We start from the raw sequence: 15,048 nt of genomic DNA on the forward strand, positions 1-15,048 counted from the left end.
CGGGGGAGGGGCACTTGCTGCCCGGCAGACCTGCAAGTGCTTCTGGTCTACTTCTGGGTCTGCTGCTGAGCCTCCCATGCTCCTGTGGGATGTGCCATCTGCCCCACCATCGCAGCATTCATGAGCCACCTGCTACCTTGAGATATGCAGAAAAAACATTTAAATCTGCATCTATGTCCAAATCACCAAATCTCTCCAAATCGACTTAGAGGGTTCTAATTAGATTCGGAGAGATTAAAGGGTCTCCTGATTAGATTCAGATTCGGAGATTCAGCCGCCGAATCTTCACCAAATCAAATCAAAGCGTCTCACAGCCCTAATCTTTAGGGCTAGAAGGAATTCTCAACATTATAATCATCTAGTCTAAACTCCTTAGAAAAGCAATCGTGTAAACTTGTCAATAATATCCCTAACACTATGAACTTTTCATTCAATGTAAAATTCCAAAACAACATCCATTAATAAAAACTCTTGCACAGCTATTTCAAACTAAGAAACAATGAGGCTAAATACCATGTCTAAGGTAACAAGAAACTATTACAGATCTTAAAAAAATACCAACTGTCTTCTCTCTTAGTCTCTCTACTTGATATTAATATAAGAATATATCTTATGAATATATTTTATTAACAATATCTTATGTCTTAATATAAGCTTTCTTACTAATATAAGAATCAACCAAGCTGAAAAGGCACATTGCAAAGTAAACCAGGTTTTCAGGCAAATCCGTTGGTGAGATTGAATCTGCATTACACAGATGTAATTTGAAAATGAGTTTAGATCCAGATTTTCAAGTGCTCAACATCTGCAGTTACAATGAGATTTTCAGGAAGGCTCCTCTGTGAATACCAAAAGGAGCACAGGATTTTCAGAAATAATGAGGTCCATAGATGCTTTTGAAAACTGCCCCAAAACTACCCTGGTAGTTTTTGGCAACCTATTTTTTGTGCCTGAATGAGAGCAGAGCTTTTGTGAAAATCTGGTTTATATCTACACATAAAGCTACAGAAATACATGTTTTAACTTTTAATTATTTTAACTTTGCAGGGCAATCAGGAACAGGGTCCTTGAAATATAATGCTCTTTAAGTAGGATAAAGTGTCTTCAATGTCCAGAACAAATTAATATACTGGCACTATATAAAGAAGCCTCTAAGAAGCATGTAGAAACCATCCTTTTTTGGATGCAGTCCATCAGATAAAATACTAAATGTAATAGTTTGGTTTAAGTGATGGCTGATTTTCTCACCAAACATTTTTTTAAAAACTCTATCTCCCTTCTTCTCAGCCTCTGTCCCATTTTCCAGAACATTTGTCTAACACATTTTGACAGCTGGTACAGCAAGAGGTGTCAGTAATGACATTCATGCTGATTCCTTAAGTGATCTGGTACAGCGCAGCTCTGCCACTGCTCAATGTGGACAGATTCAACTACATATGTTATCTCAACAGTGCAAGTCACTATCATACTTGGAGGTGTTTGACAATTTTTTGACCTAACCAACATCATAAATCATTTTATCCTGACTTTTTCAGGACAACCACCTGAATTTCCTTGGCCATCATTTCTGTCTGCCTTGCTCACGTCTCTAGTTAACCAATGCAATGCAAGGCTTAGTTTCCTTGTGCTTGCAATAAAACTGGAAGGTTAGCTGACTTTTTTTGTGCGTCTCAGGTATCATAATAGGTATCTTTGTTTATATTCCAATTCTCCATTACATAAACATTTTGCCCCCAGTTCTCAGTCAACAGAGATAATTGGCAGCAAATACAAAATATTCCTTTATTAAGGACATTGTCCTCAGTGGTCCAGAACAACAATCACCTGAACCTGCTTCCGAACTTGGTGAATTGGATATGGCTTGCCACCATGGCTCACTCCAGTGCTACAAAAGCACAAAGAGCATCAGAAACCTACGTGAGATCCTACCATCACTGAAGTCTATGGGAGATTTGACCACTGACTTTAAAAAGAAACAACACAATTGAACCTTTGCTTGAGAAACCATAAAATTCTTTCAGAACTTTGTCCTTAGATATTTTTTCACTAACAAAAGCAAATGATTCTGTTGTGAATGAGGGGATGGGAGCAAAAATTGCTCCTGTTTAAAATAGAGTACTCCTCATACCTCTTTCCCCCCAGCAGAAATAGATAAAAGATGAGATATGTTCACATGCCCAGAGTGTAAATTTCCTAAACTATATAAAATAAGGCTTCAGGTTCAATCACTCTCTGATAACTTATTTTAAACATCTTATTTTACCTTTAGGAAAATTACATCTCCTATGTTCTGCTTATTTACAAAACTTCGCTCCCTGGGAACTTCAGATATTTTTAAGAAGGTGGTGATGGAGAAAACAGGAGACAGAAGAAACTATGCAATTCCCTTAATTATCATTTCCCTTTTACTTCATTTAGAGATTTGTTTTTATTTTCTAGTCACTGAAATCTTAAAAATAAACAAACAAATAAAAACCTTGAGGTTTTTTTCCTGATTCCTTTCCATTACATTAGCCGTTATGTTAAAAAAAAATCTATTAGTGCAAATCTAGTATTTTTTTAAGCATATGGTAATTCTCTGTTTCTGTAGAAACAACTGTGAGGTCCTTGCCACATGTTACACTTCAGGTGCAATTAACCAGTTAATTACATCTTAAGTTGTACCTGGGCTACATGCTAAAGCAATTAAAGGTGTCAGAAAGAAAGGAATAAGCCACAAAGTTATTCCACAAAAACCGCATAATAACTCTATGGCTGGTTCCTGTGTGCCCATTAAGTGAATGTATGGCCAGGTACACCCCCCCAGTGGGAGTTCAGATCCAGTGGATGAGGCTCCCAGCTTCAGAGCACACGGTGCACCCCACAGCTATAAGCCCAGATCAACTGTGGGAGCTTGCTTCTTGGATCATGATCCCGGGCTCCCCCGGCCCTGGCAATAAGCTATGGTAGGATCTAATGTGCAATCCCACTATCGCACCTCCTACCATGCACCTGTGGATTGAACAGATCATGCATGAGATCCAATGTACCTTTACCTGCACAGCTGGAGGGGCTCTAAGAATACTAAAATGTTTGGTGTAGCCAACATCATGGCTTACAGCCAGAATTTTAGTTTTGTACTGACTTTGCAAATCAGAAATGACTGAAATAATAGAAGTTTAAGGATACTGGCAATCAACTGCTTTTTCATTTTTCAAAGACACTGCAGCTGTTTAAAATAAATCTCCTATACTACTGTTCATTGTGCAGTACCAAATAGCTCAGACCTTTATTAACACTGAAGGCCTGTGTTGTCCAACTACTGAGCTGTTATCTGTTAGGTTCTTGGTTTAAAGGCAGGAGGTAACCTTACACAGCACTTCAGTGTTTGATTTTATAGATTTACACAAAGCAAACAGTAATTACAGTAATGGGGTGGACCAGAAATCCAATTGTACAGTGAATGCAAGGCCAGATTTAAATTAGTTTTTAGGCCATTATGCAATTGTTAATGGATTGGCCTTTATGTAAAAAATACTGTAAGTTGGCACAATTTCACACACTGCACAAGTTCACATCTCAGGAATTTAGAAAATAGACAGGCCTGGAAATAAAATAATCTCATGCTAAAAAAGGTTTTAACAAAACATAAAACAGACATACATGCATGCCAACACTGTACATATGTATGTGTCCTATATGCAAACATTAACGAAAAATGTCATACAGCACACAAGTTGAATATTTACACAAACAAAAATCAGGGGCCCAGTACATACAAAGAAAAATATTCAAAAGACTCTTGGTTATGACTGAGAACCATACATTAAATCAACCCCCCCTTCCCCTCCCCCCCCAAATCAAGAGGGGATGTAGGGAAGGGAGATCTGCAAATTCTCTCAGGCGAAACTTCAAATAGTCCCTGAAGAGAAGGCTTACTTTCACATTTCTTTGGAGTTGTTAGAAGATCTGTTCATAAACCTGGATCAAGTCTTTGTAATAATTTTATTTCTAGCCAATGTCTCAGAGATACAAATGAACTCCGCAGCCTGCCAACATGTTATACAAGGCTACTGAGCCCTCCCTTTCTTTCTATGCAAAGTGCTAATAAGTTTAATTAGGATTTCAGAAACATAGTGGAAACTGAAGAGCAGTATCTGATGAGAAATCAGGTCCACACCCAGAATGGTTTGGTTAATGCCTATATTTCATAGTTGCTCTCCTTTTGGACTACAGGTCTCTAGGTGCCACTTACTTTAATCCCCCAGGTGCCTAAAATCTGCATCAGTGTATTGCAATCTAAATTGTGGCTGATGTGGCATGTTAACTCTGTGTAAGGCTCCAAAGGGGTCTGACCTATTAGGTGTCATCAGAGGACTCCTACACACACCAGTGTTGACTCAAATGCAACACCAGGGTGATGATGCTCAATTTTTGCACAGGTTATAAGCCCTCCTCAGCTGGAAGGGGTTCAAGTTTAAATTCCCACATCTCATGCTGAGTATCTGAATTCCTCTTCTCATTCTGCTTCCAACAGACTCATGGTAACAGCTTCCATTACTAGCTGAGTTTTCAAACTAGTACACTTTGTGCTGTTTTTCTCTATACTGGGAACTTCTATGTTTGCATAGCATCTACCACAATGGGATCCTCATCCATGGCTAGGGGTCCTAGATGCTATGGTATTAAAAGTCATCAACATCTTATTAGAAAGTCAAAGCATATTAACTTCATGACCTTGCATAGGAAACCAAAATACAGTAAAATCAATGCAAGGGTATCTAATGCTATTAGAACTATAGATATCTGAGCCCAGATCCACTGAGATTTAGGTGTGGCAGCGCTCAGTCTTGTTGCGATTAATTTTTAGGTGCTGGCTTCTGAAGGGAAATTCACAATCCTATTATGCAGTGGGAACTTAGATGTTTAGGGAAAGGTAGGCACTGCAGAAGCTGGTCTACAGTGCTCTGCTCCCAATGCTGATTATGCATGTTATCCAAGGAAGGTTTAATGCAAAGTTCATAAGCAATCCTGGGAGCTGGGACCAGAATCTGGGACTCTTGCTGCCTGGTAAATGGCCTCATCATGATTAGACTCACCTTGTTTCCTTTTCCAGAACCAGCAGAACCAAATTGTCTTGCTCTCTACAGAATTATGAGTTTTGTACTCCCCAAACTGGCTTTGTCCTTCAAACGAGCATATATGGATCAAGAACTCAACAGGATCAATTGAAAAGTGGTATGTTTACACAGTCACTGGCTGGCCATGCACAAACTCACTAAAATGATTTTTAACACAGAAAAGTTGGTAAATTGGATCACATGTGAAGAGTCATTAATGGAGCAAGAGCTTAGCCTCAAGGGGAAGAATGATCTCTGGAATGATTGCAATGATTTTGGTGTCTCCAATCAGAAAGACCATATTTACTTGAATCCAAGATGAGGACCCCCCACCCTTTTAAGAGGCCAACTCTCCCCCACCTTGGATTAGAGTACAAGGTGGTGGAGGGGAAGTTACATGGCTCGTGTAGCTCTGACACTGGCCCTGACCAGGGTCACAGCTGTTGCATGCCCCCCTACTGCCTCTGCTCTGTCTTTCCCTCCCACTGTCCCCTCCGCTCCCCCCACCCCCACTCCTGCCACTGCCTCTGTTACCTGCCTACCTTTTGTATCGCTTCTGCCCTGCTGGCTTACTTTTCTGCTATTTACTCTGTCCAGGGCCCAGCTGAAGCTGCCATCATCACAACAGTTTCTGCATGGCTGGGCTGGTGCTGGAGTACGCACATGTGCTGTTCCTCAGGCTGTAGTGGGCCTGGAGTCCTTCCAAAGCTGGAGCCGGAGGGTAAGCTGTGGGGGGGACAGGTACTGATTGGAAGGCAAATGCACATGGGGGACAAGCAGCAGGGGGCACAAGTGGTGGTGAGGGGACAGGTGGCAGAGGTCAGACTGGTTGACTCTCCCACCTCCTGCCCACCACCAATGTCCCCACTGCCTCCCCTACTTCCTGTCCCTTGTTGCGGCAGTGGAGGGGGAACAAATTTTGAATGACCCTCCAATAAGTAGATTCTATGCATGGACAATTACAACATTTAAATATTTTTACATGTATTAAATCTAGTTATCAATGGTGGGGTATCTTAAATTCTAAGTCCTCTTGGATTTGGGTAAATATGGTAGCCAGAGACAAATACATACAAATTCCACTTAATTTGTCCTAGCCTCATTCTTCGTAATTTTTAACATTATAAATTGAAAATTCTGTTCTGAAATACCAGAATCTCAGTACTTCATCAATGAACACTGTTGTTAAGCTTAATAAATAATATTTTAGATAAAGAGGAAAAAAATATTCAAGTTCAACTCGGGTCTCTTGGTCACAAGTAGTACTTTTGCTGATTACATGCACCTTTAATTTGGGTTATTTTAATAATATTACTACAGTCAATAACATTTGCTTGCATTATTAGGAACTTACAATCAGTCTTAAGCTTGAAAGCTGACATAATCGAGACAGCAGACAACAGTGGAGCCCGCCCTTCACAGACGCAAGCAACTGTTAAAAGGCAGGCTCTAAATCCTACTGACATTGATAAGCTACTTTAACTGGCTACACTGAAAGCTTCTTTTTTTAATTATTTATACACCATATTCATGGGTGAAAGACTACTTATTTCTGATATGTGAAAGACTGAATTGGCAGCTTATAAAAGGTTATGCAACAAGAGGTGCAATTTTAGAAAAGCATACAAAAAGCCTGGTTTTTTTATTGTAGGCAATGACTATACATTTCTGAGCATCAGCACTTCAGCATCATCTTTTAACTGTAAACATCCATAAAGCTGTCAGAAACATACAACAAATGGCTAAATAATATATTGTATCACCAAGCAAGTGCTTTATTTTTCTCACAGCCATGTTTGTGAGCTATGCTAACACTATGTCAGGGAATCAACAGACTGTGATTTCACTTTGCTGGATGTCATTTGTTCATTTCCCATTTCATGAGAAGGCAAACTGACCTTCTACAACAAACGGAGAAAAAGAAATCCACAGTTTAGTTGTTCATAAATAATGGAAAAGAATGAGCATCCAAAATAATACTAGGTCAACAATTTGCAACTTATTCAAGTAAAGAATGCACTTCAAACTTTTACCTAGGTGTATACCAACTACAAAGAGAGCAGGACCATGTCCATTTCAAGATGCCAAAATCTTTGGGGGTGGTTCCTGGGAGGAAGCCACATTAGTACAAAGTGTTAAAGATGACACTGGGATTCTTATGGGAGTAGATGTTTGTACACCTACTCCTATAAGCATCTCAGAAATGCTGATACTCAGAAATGTATAGAAATTTCAGAAATTCTCATAGGAGGAGACATATAGACATCTGATACATCTACATGTGAAATCAATGTGCCACAATAAACTCTGGAGTAGTTCGAGCTGGAGTCAGCTGCTCTCAGCTCTCTACACAAGCGCCCAGGACAGCAGCAGTATGAGCTGGGGCAGAGCAGCCCCAGGTTGGCAGCAGGCTCAGGGGGTCAGCCCCGGGCTCTGTGTGTTGGTGTTGGGGCTGGCAGGCACGAGAGTGCTAACGTGTAGAGCCATACAGCAGACAGCCCCTGAACTTAGCACCCTCATGCCCCAGCCAACTCCTGTCACCATTGACAAGTGTTTCATCACACTTAATTACTCCACCGTAAGAAAGTACTGTCCCCAGTACTATCTTATGCCAAGGTTAATTAATCTACTGCACCCTAATACCGGTCGGTGCATGTGTGGAAAGTGACACTTTACTGTGGAGCTTATGGGTCAATGGCAGTAAAGCATACATGTAGATGCACCCATCTACTTTTATATGAATTTCAGTATCATTTTTATATAGATATCTATCCATCGATGGATCGATCGATAGATATACAGAGAGAGAGAGAAAGAGAGATAGATGACTCCTACACACACACACACACACACACACACACACACACACACACACACACACACAGAACCATCACTGTTACCACCAATGGTAGCACACTCTTGGGAACGAGTGATGTGGACTTATATCCTGTCAGGCTAACGAGGGCTGAAAAAACCCAGGTCTCCACTTCCTTGCTGATTGCTCCAGCCATTATGCAAAAAGAGAGCATCACCACTATTGTTGCTATGTTCTTTAGTAACAGTGATCCTAGGTGCAACGTTGCACCTTGAACTGAACTGCTGGATTGCACTGGAACTCAGCACCTAGTAATAAATACATACATACATACATAAAAGTCTAAGAACCCAGGGACCTTTTAAGGCCAAAGTGGAAACAGCTAATTAATTTAGGTGCTTCAAAACAATCTGGATAGTTTTCTGTCACCTAGTTGCCTAAATTCCATCTAGACATGAATGACTTGGATCAGGCTCTTTGGTGCTTTGGTGGGGAGGGGCAAAAAAAAACAAGCCAAAGCATGGCTCCCCTCCCCCAGCCAAAAAGAATAAAAAAGGAAAAACCCAAACAAACTGAATTCAATTGCTTTTGAAGTTATGTAAGCAGAGAATATACTTTCCCAGAGTGAAGCGGATTTCTGGAGCATTACTGAATGCAATAGAGAATGTTAGATCACAGCAGATTTCACTTTAAAATGTAATAATAATCTCAAATGGTGGGATTATACCCTTAATACTTTTGTAAAGTTTTCAGAAACAGCAAAGTGATCTCCCCAGAATACCATGAAAGAATTGGAGGTTATATAGATAGGATTTTCCAGTAAGTGTTAGGAAAGCATTACAGAGATAAAATTCTTCCATGCAGTTATATGGTCAGAGGGTAAAGCCATTCCCCCTCCTTTGATATAGACTTGGGGGGGAAAAAAAAATCACTACTTTTCCCCCCTCCCCACTCTCTCTTTAACCTGCTTTGGATGCAGATTAAGTTTTTGGAACAATTTTTGCAGAAGGTCCTGCAAGGTTTTTCCTGCTAAAATATTATTCTCACCAGTACACAAATGCTACTGTTAAACAAGTTGAAAGACAGATTCACAGACTGAAGAGATGCTCTCAAAGCACAATTTGATTTTGAGCCAAGTTTAGATTTAAGATAAGGTGTGCAATTAATCCCTCTCTTCATTAATACAATTCATGGTTCTGAATTTTATCCTACTCTGGTTCTAAATCTTATGTTAGAACAAAACTAGCAATTTGATATGCAATGTGATATGCAACATATTAAAAGTCTGGGACTCAATGACAATGATTCTTCTACTATATCAATCTCAAGGATTATGTTTATCAGGATCCGTTGACGAAATCCTTCCTTTGTATGAGACTATTGCTTCTCTACTATCTCTATAAATGGTAGACACATGCTATTTTAGGGAGGCAAGAAGAATCAAACACTTAGGTACATAATCATTCATAAGTAAACATTAAGTTAACACACAAAAACATCCAAGTACAAAAAAAGTATGCACAACTATCTATAGACTAACGCAAATTGAACAATAAAATTCATCATGTTCTCAATAGAAATCAACTGAACTTTGTGATTTAGAGATATTTTGGATGTTGGTAATAATGCTATAATTTAGCTGACACTGAAATTTGCACTTAGATTGGAAATTAAATCCCTTGTTATGTACGGAAATGTATATCAGATTAAAAAAGACCTGATTTTCAGGAAAGTTAAAAATAAATCTCCCTGTATAAATTAGATCCTGTAACAGCAGTAAATAAAGCCCGCAGAGCAAGATAATATGGAAGTTGTTTATGTTCAGAGACAGTGTTTCTCTATTCCAACATCTCATGGATGTAACATTGTAGAAGAATCCAAAAATCAGATAAACTTTTGACCATTCAGGAAAAGTCAGAGTAATATACAATCCCACAATGTACCTATGGGAATGTCAGCAGTGACAACACAAAATTTATCAGAATCAATTTGCCACTTTATACAGAATATTAGAGACTAATTTTTAAAAAGAACTAGAACGTGAAAATGGATATGAAAATCTACAATAGTTTCTTGCTCCAACACAGTGAATTACAATGGGGTAGCTCGACAGTTTATAGAATATACTGTTAGTTTTCAACTACCACCTGGAGAATACAAATGATCTCACCAGCCTTATGGTATTGCTCGCTGCAGACACAATAGCTTTAGAAAATCTTAATAATGATAATGTAACTCAAGAGACTCAGTTTCCTATATGAAGATAAAAGAGCTAATTTATTGCCTGAAACTATGAAGGATGCTTAATTCAACAGTTCATACCTTAGCAACAGCTGTTATCTGCTCCAGTGCCACAGCATGAAGATCTTGATCTCTGCTTTCTACTAGCAATTTCAGGGATGGCAGCAGGAGGGACTGGTTAAGCAGCAGCAAACTTAATTCCTTTATACACTGAAAACACAGGTAAAATTCCTCCAGTCAGATCTCAGAAGACATTCAGTAACATTACTCACATAAAAAGTTTAGGAAAGTCTTGTGTCAAGTATAAAATGAAAGTCAAACTTTAAAACAAATGAATTTCCCAGTGGCAATAAGTCTGTTTGGAAACACAAAAGCACAAATTAAAGAAGTGCGCAGTATAGGGTTATAATTGGAATATTTGTTATATTATAGGTGAGGTGGACAAGGTATCACCATTCAAACTTTCACAGGTTTTCCTAAAAAAAAGAACTGAGCAGTTGCTGCTATCTGTGGGATTAATATTTTTACTGCGCTCAGTGAAGTACTGCAAAGTTCAGGAAGAAATTTAACATGCCTCTATCAGGTAGAAACAAAGGAAGAAGCAGAGTAGCTCCTCATACCACAGTTCAGTATTGTCAAGTTGTACCCAGTGTTTCACACTGGAGATTATTAGTATTGGCATCCTTTTGTCTGCAAGAGATGGTGGATATTGCAGCCTGCGACGCAGATGGTTTGCAGTGCCTCATGTGACTGAATAGTCCAATTTGAGATTTGCACGATCTGTGGCAGTGGTTGCAAATGTATGTGTCATGGTTGGGTGGTTTGGGAGCTGCTTGCTTCTTACCAACTCTTTTCTCTTCAAGCTGTTGGAGCCAATTCCTGTCATGGACATTAATGCCCTGGTGGAGACGATGATGCCACTCGTTCCAATGACTTGGCAAAGTTTCCCATTGGCCGGGATCAATTCCAAATACCTTCATATCTCGCTTGCATGTGTCTTTATAGCGAAGCTTCGGGTGCCCTGTTGCTTTCGTTCCCTCTGATAGTTCCCTGTATAGTGTGTCCTTGGGTATGCGTCCATCTTGCAATCTGCTCAGATGGCCTAGCCAACACAGTTGGTTCTGTCTGAGTAGGGTTATCAAATTTGCCCTTTGAAGAACCTCTGCATTGTTAACTTTATCTTGCCATTTGATACTGAGGATGCAGCTTAAACAGTGCAGGTGGAAGATGTTTAACCTTTTCTCTTGATGTGCATAAGTTGTCCATGTTTCCCCACCATACATGAGAGTGCTGAGTATGCAAGCCTTGTACACTAGCATTTTGGTCTTGATGGTAAGATTTGAGTTGTTCCATATTCTTTCAGTTAGTCTGCTGAAGGTAGTGGCAGTCTTTCTAATGTGAACATTAAGTTCTTCATCCAGTGAGAGGTTGGTGGTTATTGTAGAACCTGGACAGCTGAACTTTTGGACTACTCCTAGCTGGTTCCTATTAAGGGTGATTGATGGATCTTGTGGAACTCCCTGTCCTAGTACAACTGTTTTCTTTATGCTGATAATGACAGCAAATGCCTGACAAGCTCCTCAAAGCAGATCCATGAATTCTTGTAGTAGGTCTTTGTTGTGGGCTGTAAGGGCAGCATCATTGGTAACTAAGCACCTTTCTAACTTTAGAGGAAGGGGAATGGCTTTACCCTCTGATAAGCACCTTTCTAACTTTAGTCTTTGCCTGGAGTCATAACAGGTTGAAAAGTTTCCCATCTGATCTTGTGAAGGTACAGTCTGCCTTCCATATCTTTAAACACGCAGTTCAGGAGTACCGAGAAGAAGTTTTCAAAGAGTGTAGGGGCAAGAACACAACCTCGCTTCACTCCACTTTTTATCTTGAAGCTGTCCGAAGCAAACCCATCAAACTGAACAGTTGTTTTCATGTTGTTGTGGAAGGAATGTGCTTTCATGTTGCTTTCAAGTTGTCATGGAAGGAATAAGACTTAACAGGATTGGTGGGCATCTTATCTTTTCTAGGACTGCAAATAGGGCTGCTCTGCTGACGGTGTCAGATGCTTTGGTTAGATCCATGAAGGTGATGTACAATGGTCAGTATTCCTCTCTGCACTTCAAGTTGATGCAAGAAAAAATATCATGTCTACGGTTCATGTTCTGGCCCTGAATCTACACAGAGATTTAGGGTAGACACAACTCGCCAGCTGTTGTTAGGCACACCAAGATGACGCTTGAGAAAGCTTCTCCTGCTATACTTAGTAGTGAGATACCTCTGTTGTTGCTGCAGTCACCCTTATCTCCTTAATTTTTATACAAGGTGATGATATTTGGTTCACGCATGTCTTGTGGTACCTCATCCTCTTTCCAGCATTTGAGTAGCAACTGATGAAGATATGATAGTATGTTTTTTTTCCCGCACTGGAGAATTTCCGCTGGGATGCCATCTTTTCTAGGAGCTTTGCCACTTGGTAATGAATCAATGGCCTTGCTTAGCTCTTCTACAGTGGGCTCCATGTCTAACTCTAGCATGACCTGTAGAGCTGGTATTTAGTCCAGTGATTCACTGGTGATGTTTCTTTCCAGTGAGTATAGCTCTGAGTAGTGTTCAGCCCAACGAGACATCTGCTTGCTTCTAACTGTAATGGTTTTGCCAGTGCACAATTTGAGAGGGGTAACATTGTTGACAGTAGGGCCTAGAGCTTTCTTCAGACCACTGTCAGTAGGGACTACAGCTTTCTTTCTCACACTGGAGAACAGCTCAGGAAACTGGCATTTATATGTTTTACAATACAGCACAAATTTGGCATCACAATTACAGTGTAGCAGATTTATTTCCAAACACATATCTAGTCCTATTGCAGTTAGCCAAAAAGGCAAACGCCCTCATGCCTGTTTGTCCTTAAAGGAGGTCCTGTGCAGTATAAATGGATTACCGAACAATTAAAGAAGTCTATATTAAGACAGAACTTGATCTACTACAGTACGAGCCATTCTTTTTACATATAAACGAGTCTTGTCCAGTGACTAAGTTTTAAGATACAGTCACTCTGAATCTTCCCAATGTTTGTTTCTACTGACAGTCGCCATGGAAATAACACAATGCAACAGCATTCTGTTTGTGTGAACTCGGTAGTTTATAACCTAGACATTATTGCAGACACACTTTTAATGTTTAGTACCCCCAGGTGATTATTGAAAGACAGTCCTTGACCCAAAAATTCACCAGATAACTAGTATTAAAAAATTTACTTAAATGGGTAATTTTTTTTTTTTTTTTTACCATCCAGGTTTAAAGGTAAACAGATTAACTACAGAAAACCAAACCTATTACTTACCCCAGAAGCAGTCCTTCCAATGAGTGACAGCTTCAATGAGGTTTATGCATTTTAGTCAAGGACGCAATGAATACATTACAATGAGGAACTTATATCTGTTTTTAGAATGTATCTGTTTTTACTGGAAGCCATCCTAAGTCTCTAACAACAAATAAATCTGGTAACCAAAATCCTTGATAAGATACAGACATAATTTTTCACTAGTTACGCATCTCTTTCATTAGTTATGTATCTATAAACAACTGGAAACATGGTAAAGCAGGGCATTACATACCAATGATATAGATCTGATTACTACTAGGGATCTTAACGGAGAGGTTAATGTACAGCATCCGCTCAGGTCCTTTTTCTAACCAAATTATTTTCAGCTTCTCTTCCAACTGTATTTCTGACAGCAGGACATTTGACTAGGGTTTGTATCCTGGTGTCACGGGGGCACTCAGGTGCCCCGTGCCTAAGTAGGGATTAGGGCCTCTGCTAATTGCCAGGTCAGCTCAGGTGCGGGTTGCTGGAGTAACCAGGTTGGTCAGGTGACCAGAAGGGGGCAGGGCTGGGCCCTTACGGAGCCTGGCTAGCAGTTTCCTTCTGGCAGCCTGAGGTGTAGGAGCTCTGCAGGAGAGCTAAGCCGAGCAGTGCAGCTTGAGCACCCAGAGGGCTGTATTATGGTGAAGGTGGAGAGAAGCCTGACCGGGAGGCTTTGGCCAGAGAGCCAGGAGGGCCTGGATTTTATGTGATAGCCGGTAGGCTGATTGTTATGTTATAGCTGGTAGGCTGATTGTTTTGTTGTGGCCGGTGGGCTTATTGTTTTGTTACAGCCGGGTGGGCTTATGGTTCTGTTGTGTATATCGACCGGAGGACCGGGTGAGGCTGTAGGGGTGTGAGGAGGCCTCACGGGAGCTCCCCAGTAGTCTGGGGGTTCCTGGGTGCCCTGTTTGGAGCACAGAGCAGTGCCTGAAGGCACAGCGGCTTGGCACCGGTGTGGTGCGGGGTGTGGGGTTGAGACCCCAGCCTGAGAGGGCAGGACTCAGCCCAGTGAGGGCACAGGACCCCGAGAAGGGTCAGGGGGCCAGGCACGGCTGCGTGCCACCTGAGCCCCAGTGCCGGTGAAAGCCCGAGACAGGGCTGGCGTATAGGCTCGGAGAGAGCCACGGGCGCGAGTAGCGCGGGGACAGGCTCGGAGAGAGCCACGGGCGCGAGTAGCGTGGGGACAGGCTCGGAGAGAGCCACGGGCGCAAGTAGCGCAGGGACAGGCTCGGAGAGAGCCACGGGCGCAAGTAGCGCGGGGACAGGCCCCAGCGAGGGCAAGAACGCGAGAGGCATGTGGCCTAAGGACCCCGAGAAGGGTCAGGGGGCCAGGCACAGCTGTGTGCCACCTGAGTCCGGGTGCGGTTTGGCGTGGGACAGAGCCCACAGTGGGGGCAATAGCGCCAGGGGCGCGGGACAGAGCCCACAGTGGGGGCAATAGCGCCAGGGGCGCGGGACAGAGCGGATAACGCCCGTAGAAGGGGCGAGTACACCTGGGAGCCCCGAGAAAGGCAGGGGCCAGCATTGGAACCAAA

The 15,048-nt window shown here is 41.4% G+C and overlaps 1 protein-coding gene and 1 long non-coding RNA gene across 2 annotated transcripts in view; both read right to left on the reverse strand.

The window, feature by feature from the left end:
- The window catches only part of NBAS (neuroblastoma amplified sequence), a 457,208-nt gene that overhangs the window by 1,720 nt on the left and 440,440 nt on the right, over window positions 1–15,048 (reverse strand). Inside the window, exon 51 of the mRNA XM_019520763.1 lies at window positions 10,237–10,365. Within this exon, the coding sequence (XP_019376308.1) occupies window positions 10,237–10,365 (129 nt within the window). The remainder of the gene's footprint in view (window positions 1–10,236; window positions 10,366–15,048) is intronic.
- The window catches only part of LOC109300171, an 8,976-nt gene continuing 7,354 nt past the window's right edge, over window positions 13,427–15,048 (reverse strand). The window contains exon 2 of the long non-coding RNA XR_002098150.1: window positions 13,427–13,910. This is a non-coding gene — a long non-coding RNA (uncharacterized LOC109300171). The remainder of the gene's footprint in view (window positions 13,911–15,048) is intronic.

Source organism: Gavialis gangeticus, unplaced genomic scaffold (assembly GCF_001723915.1).
Source record: "Gavialis gangeticus isolate Ggan-Ray unplaced genomic scaffold, GavGan_comp1, whole genome shotgun sequence".
NCBI lineage: Eukaryota > Metazoa > Chordata > Crocodylia > Gavialidae > Gavialis > Gavialis gangeticus.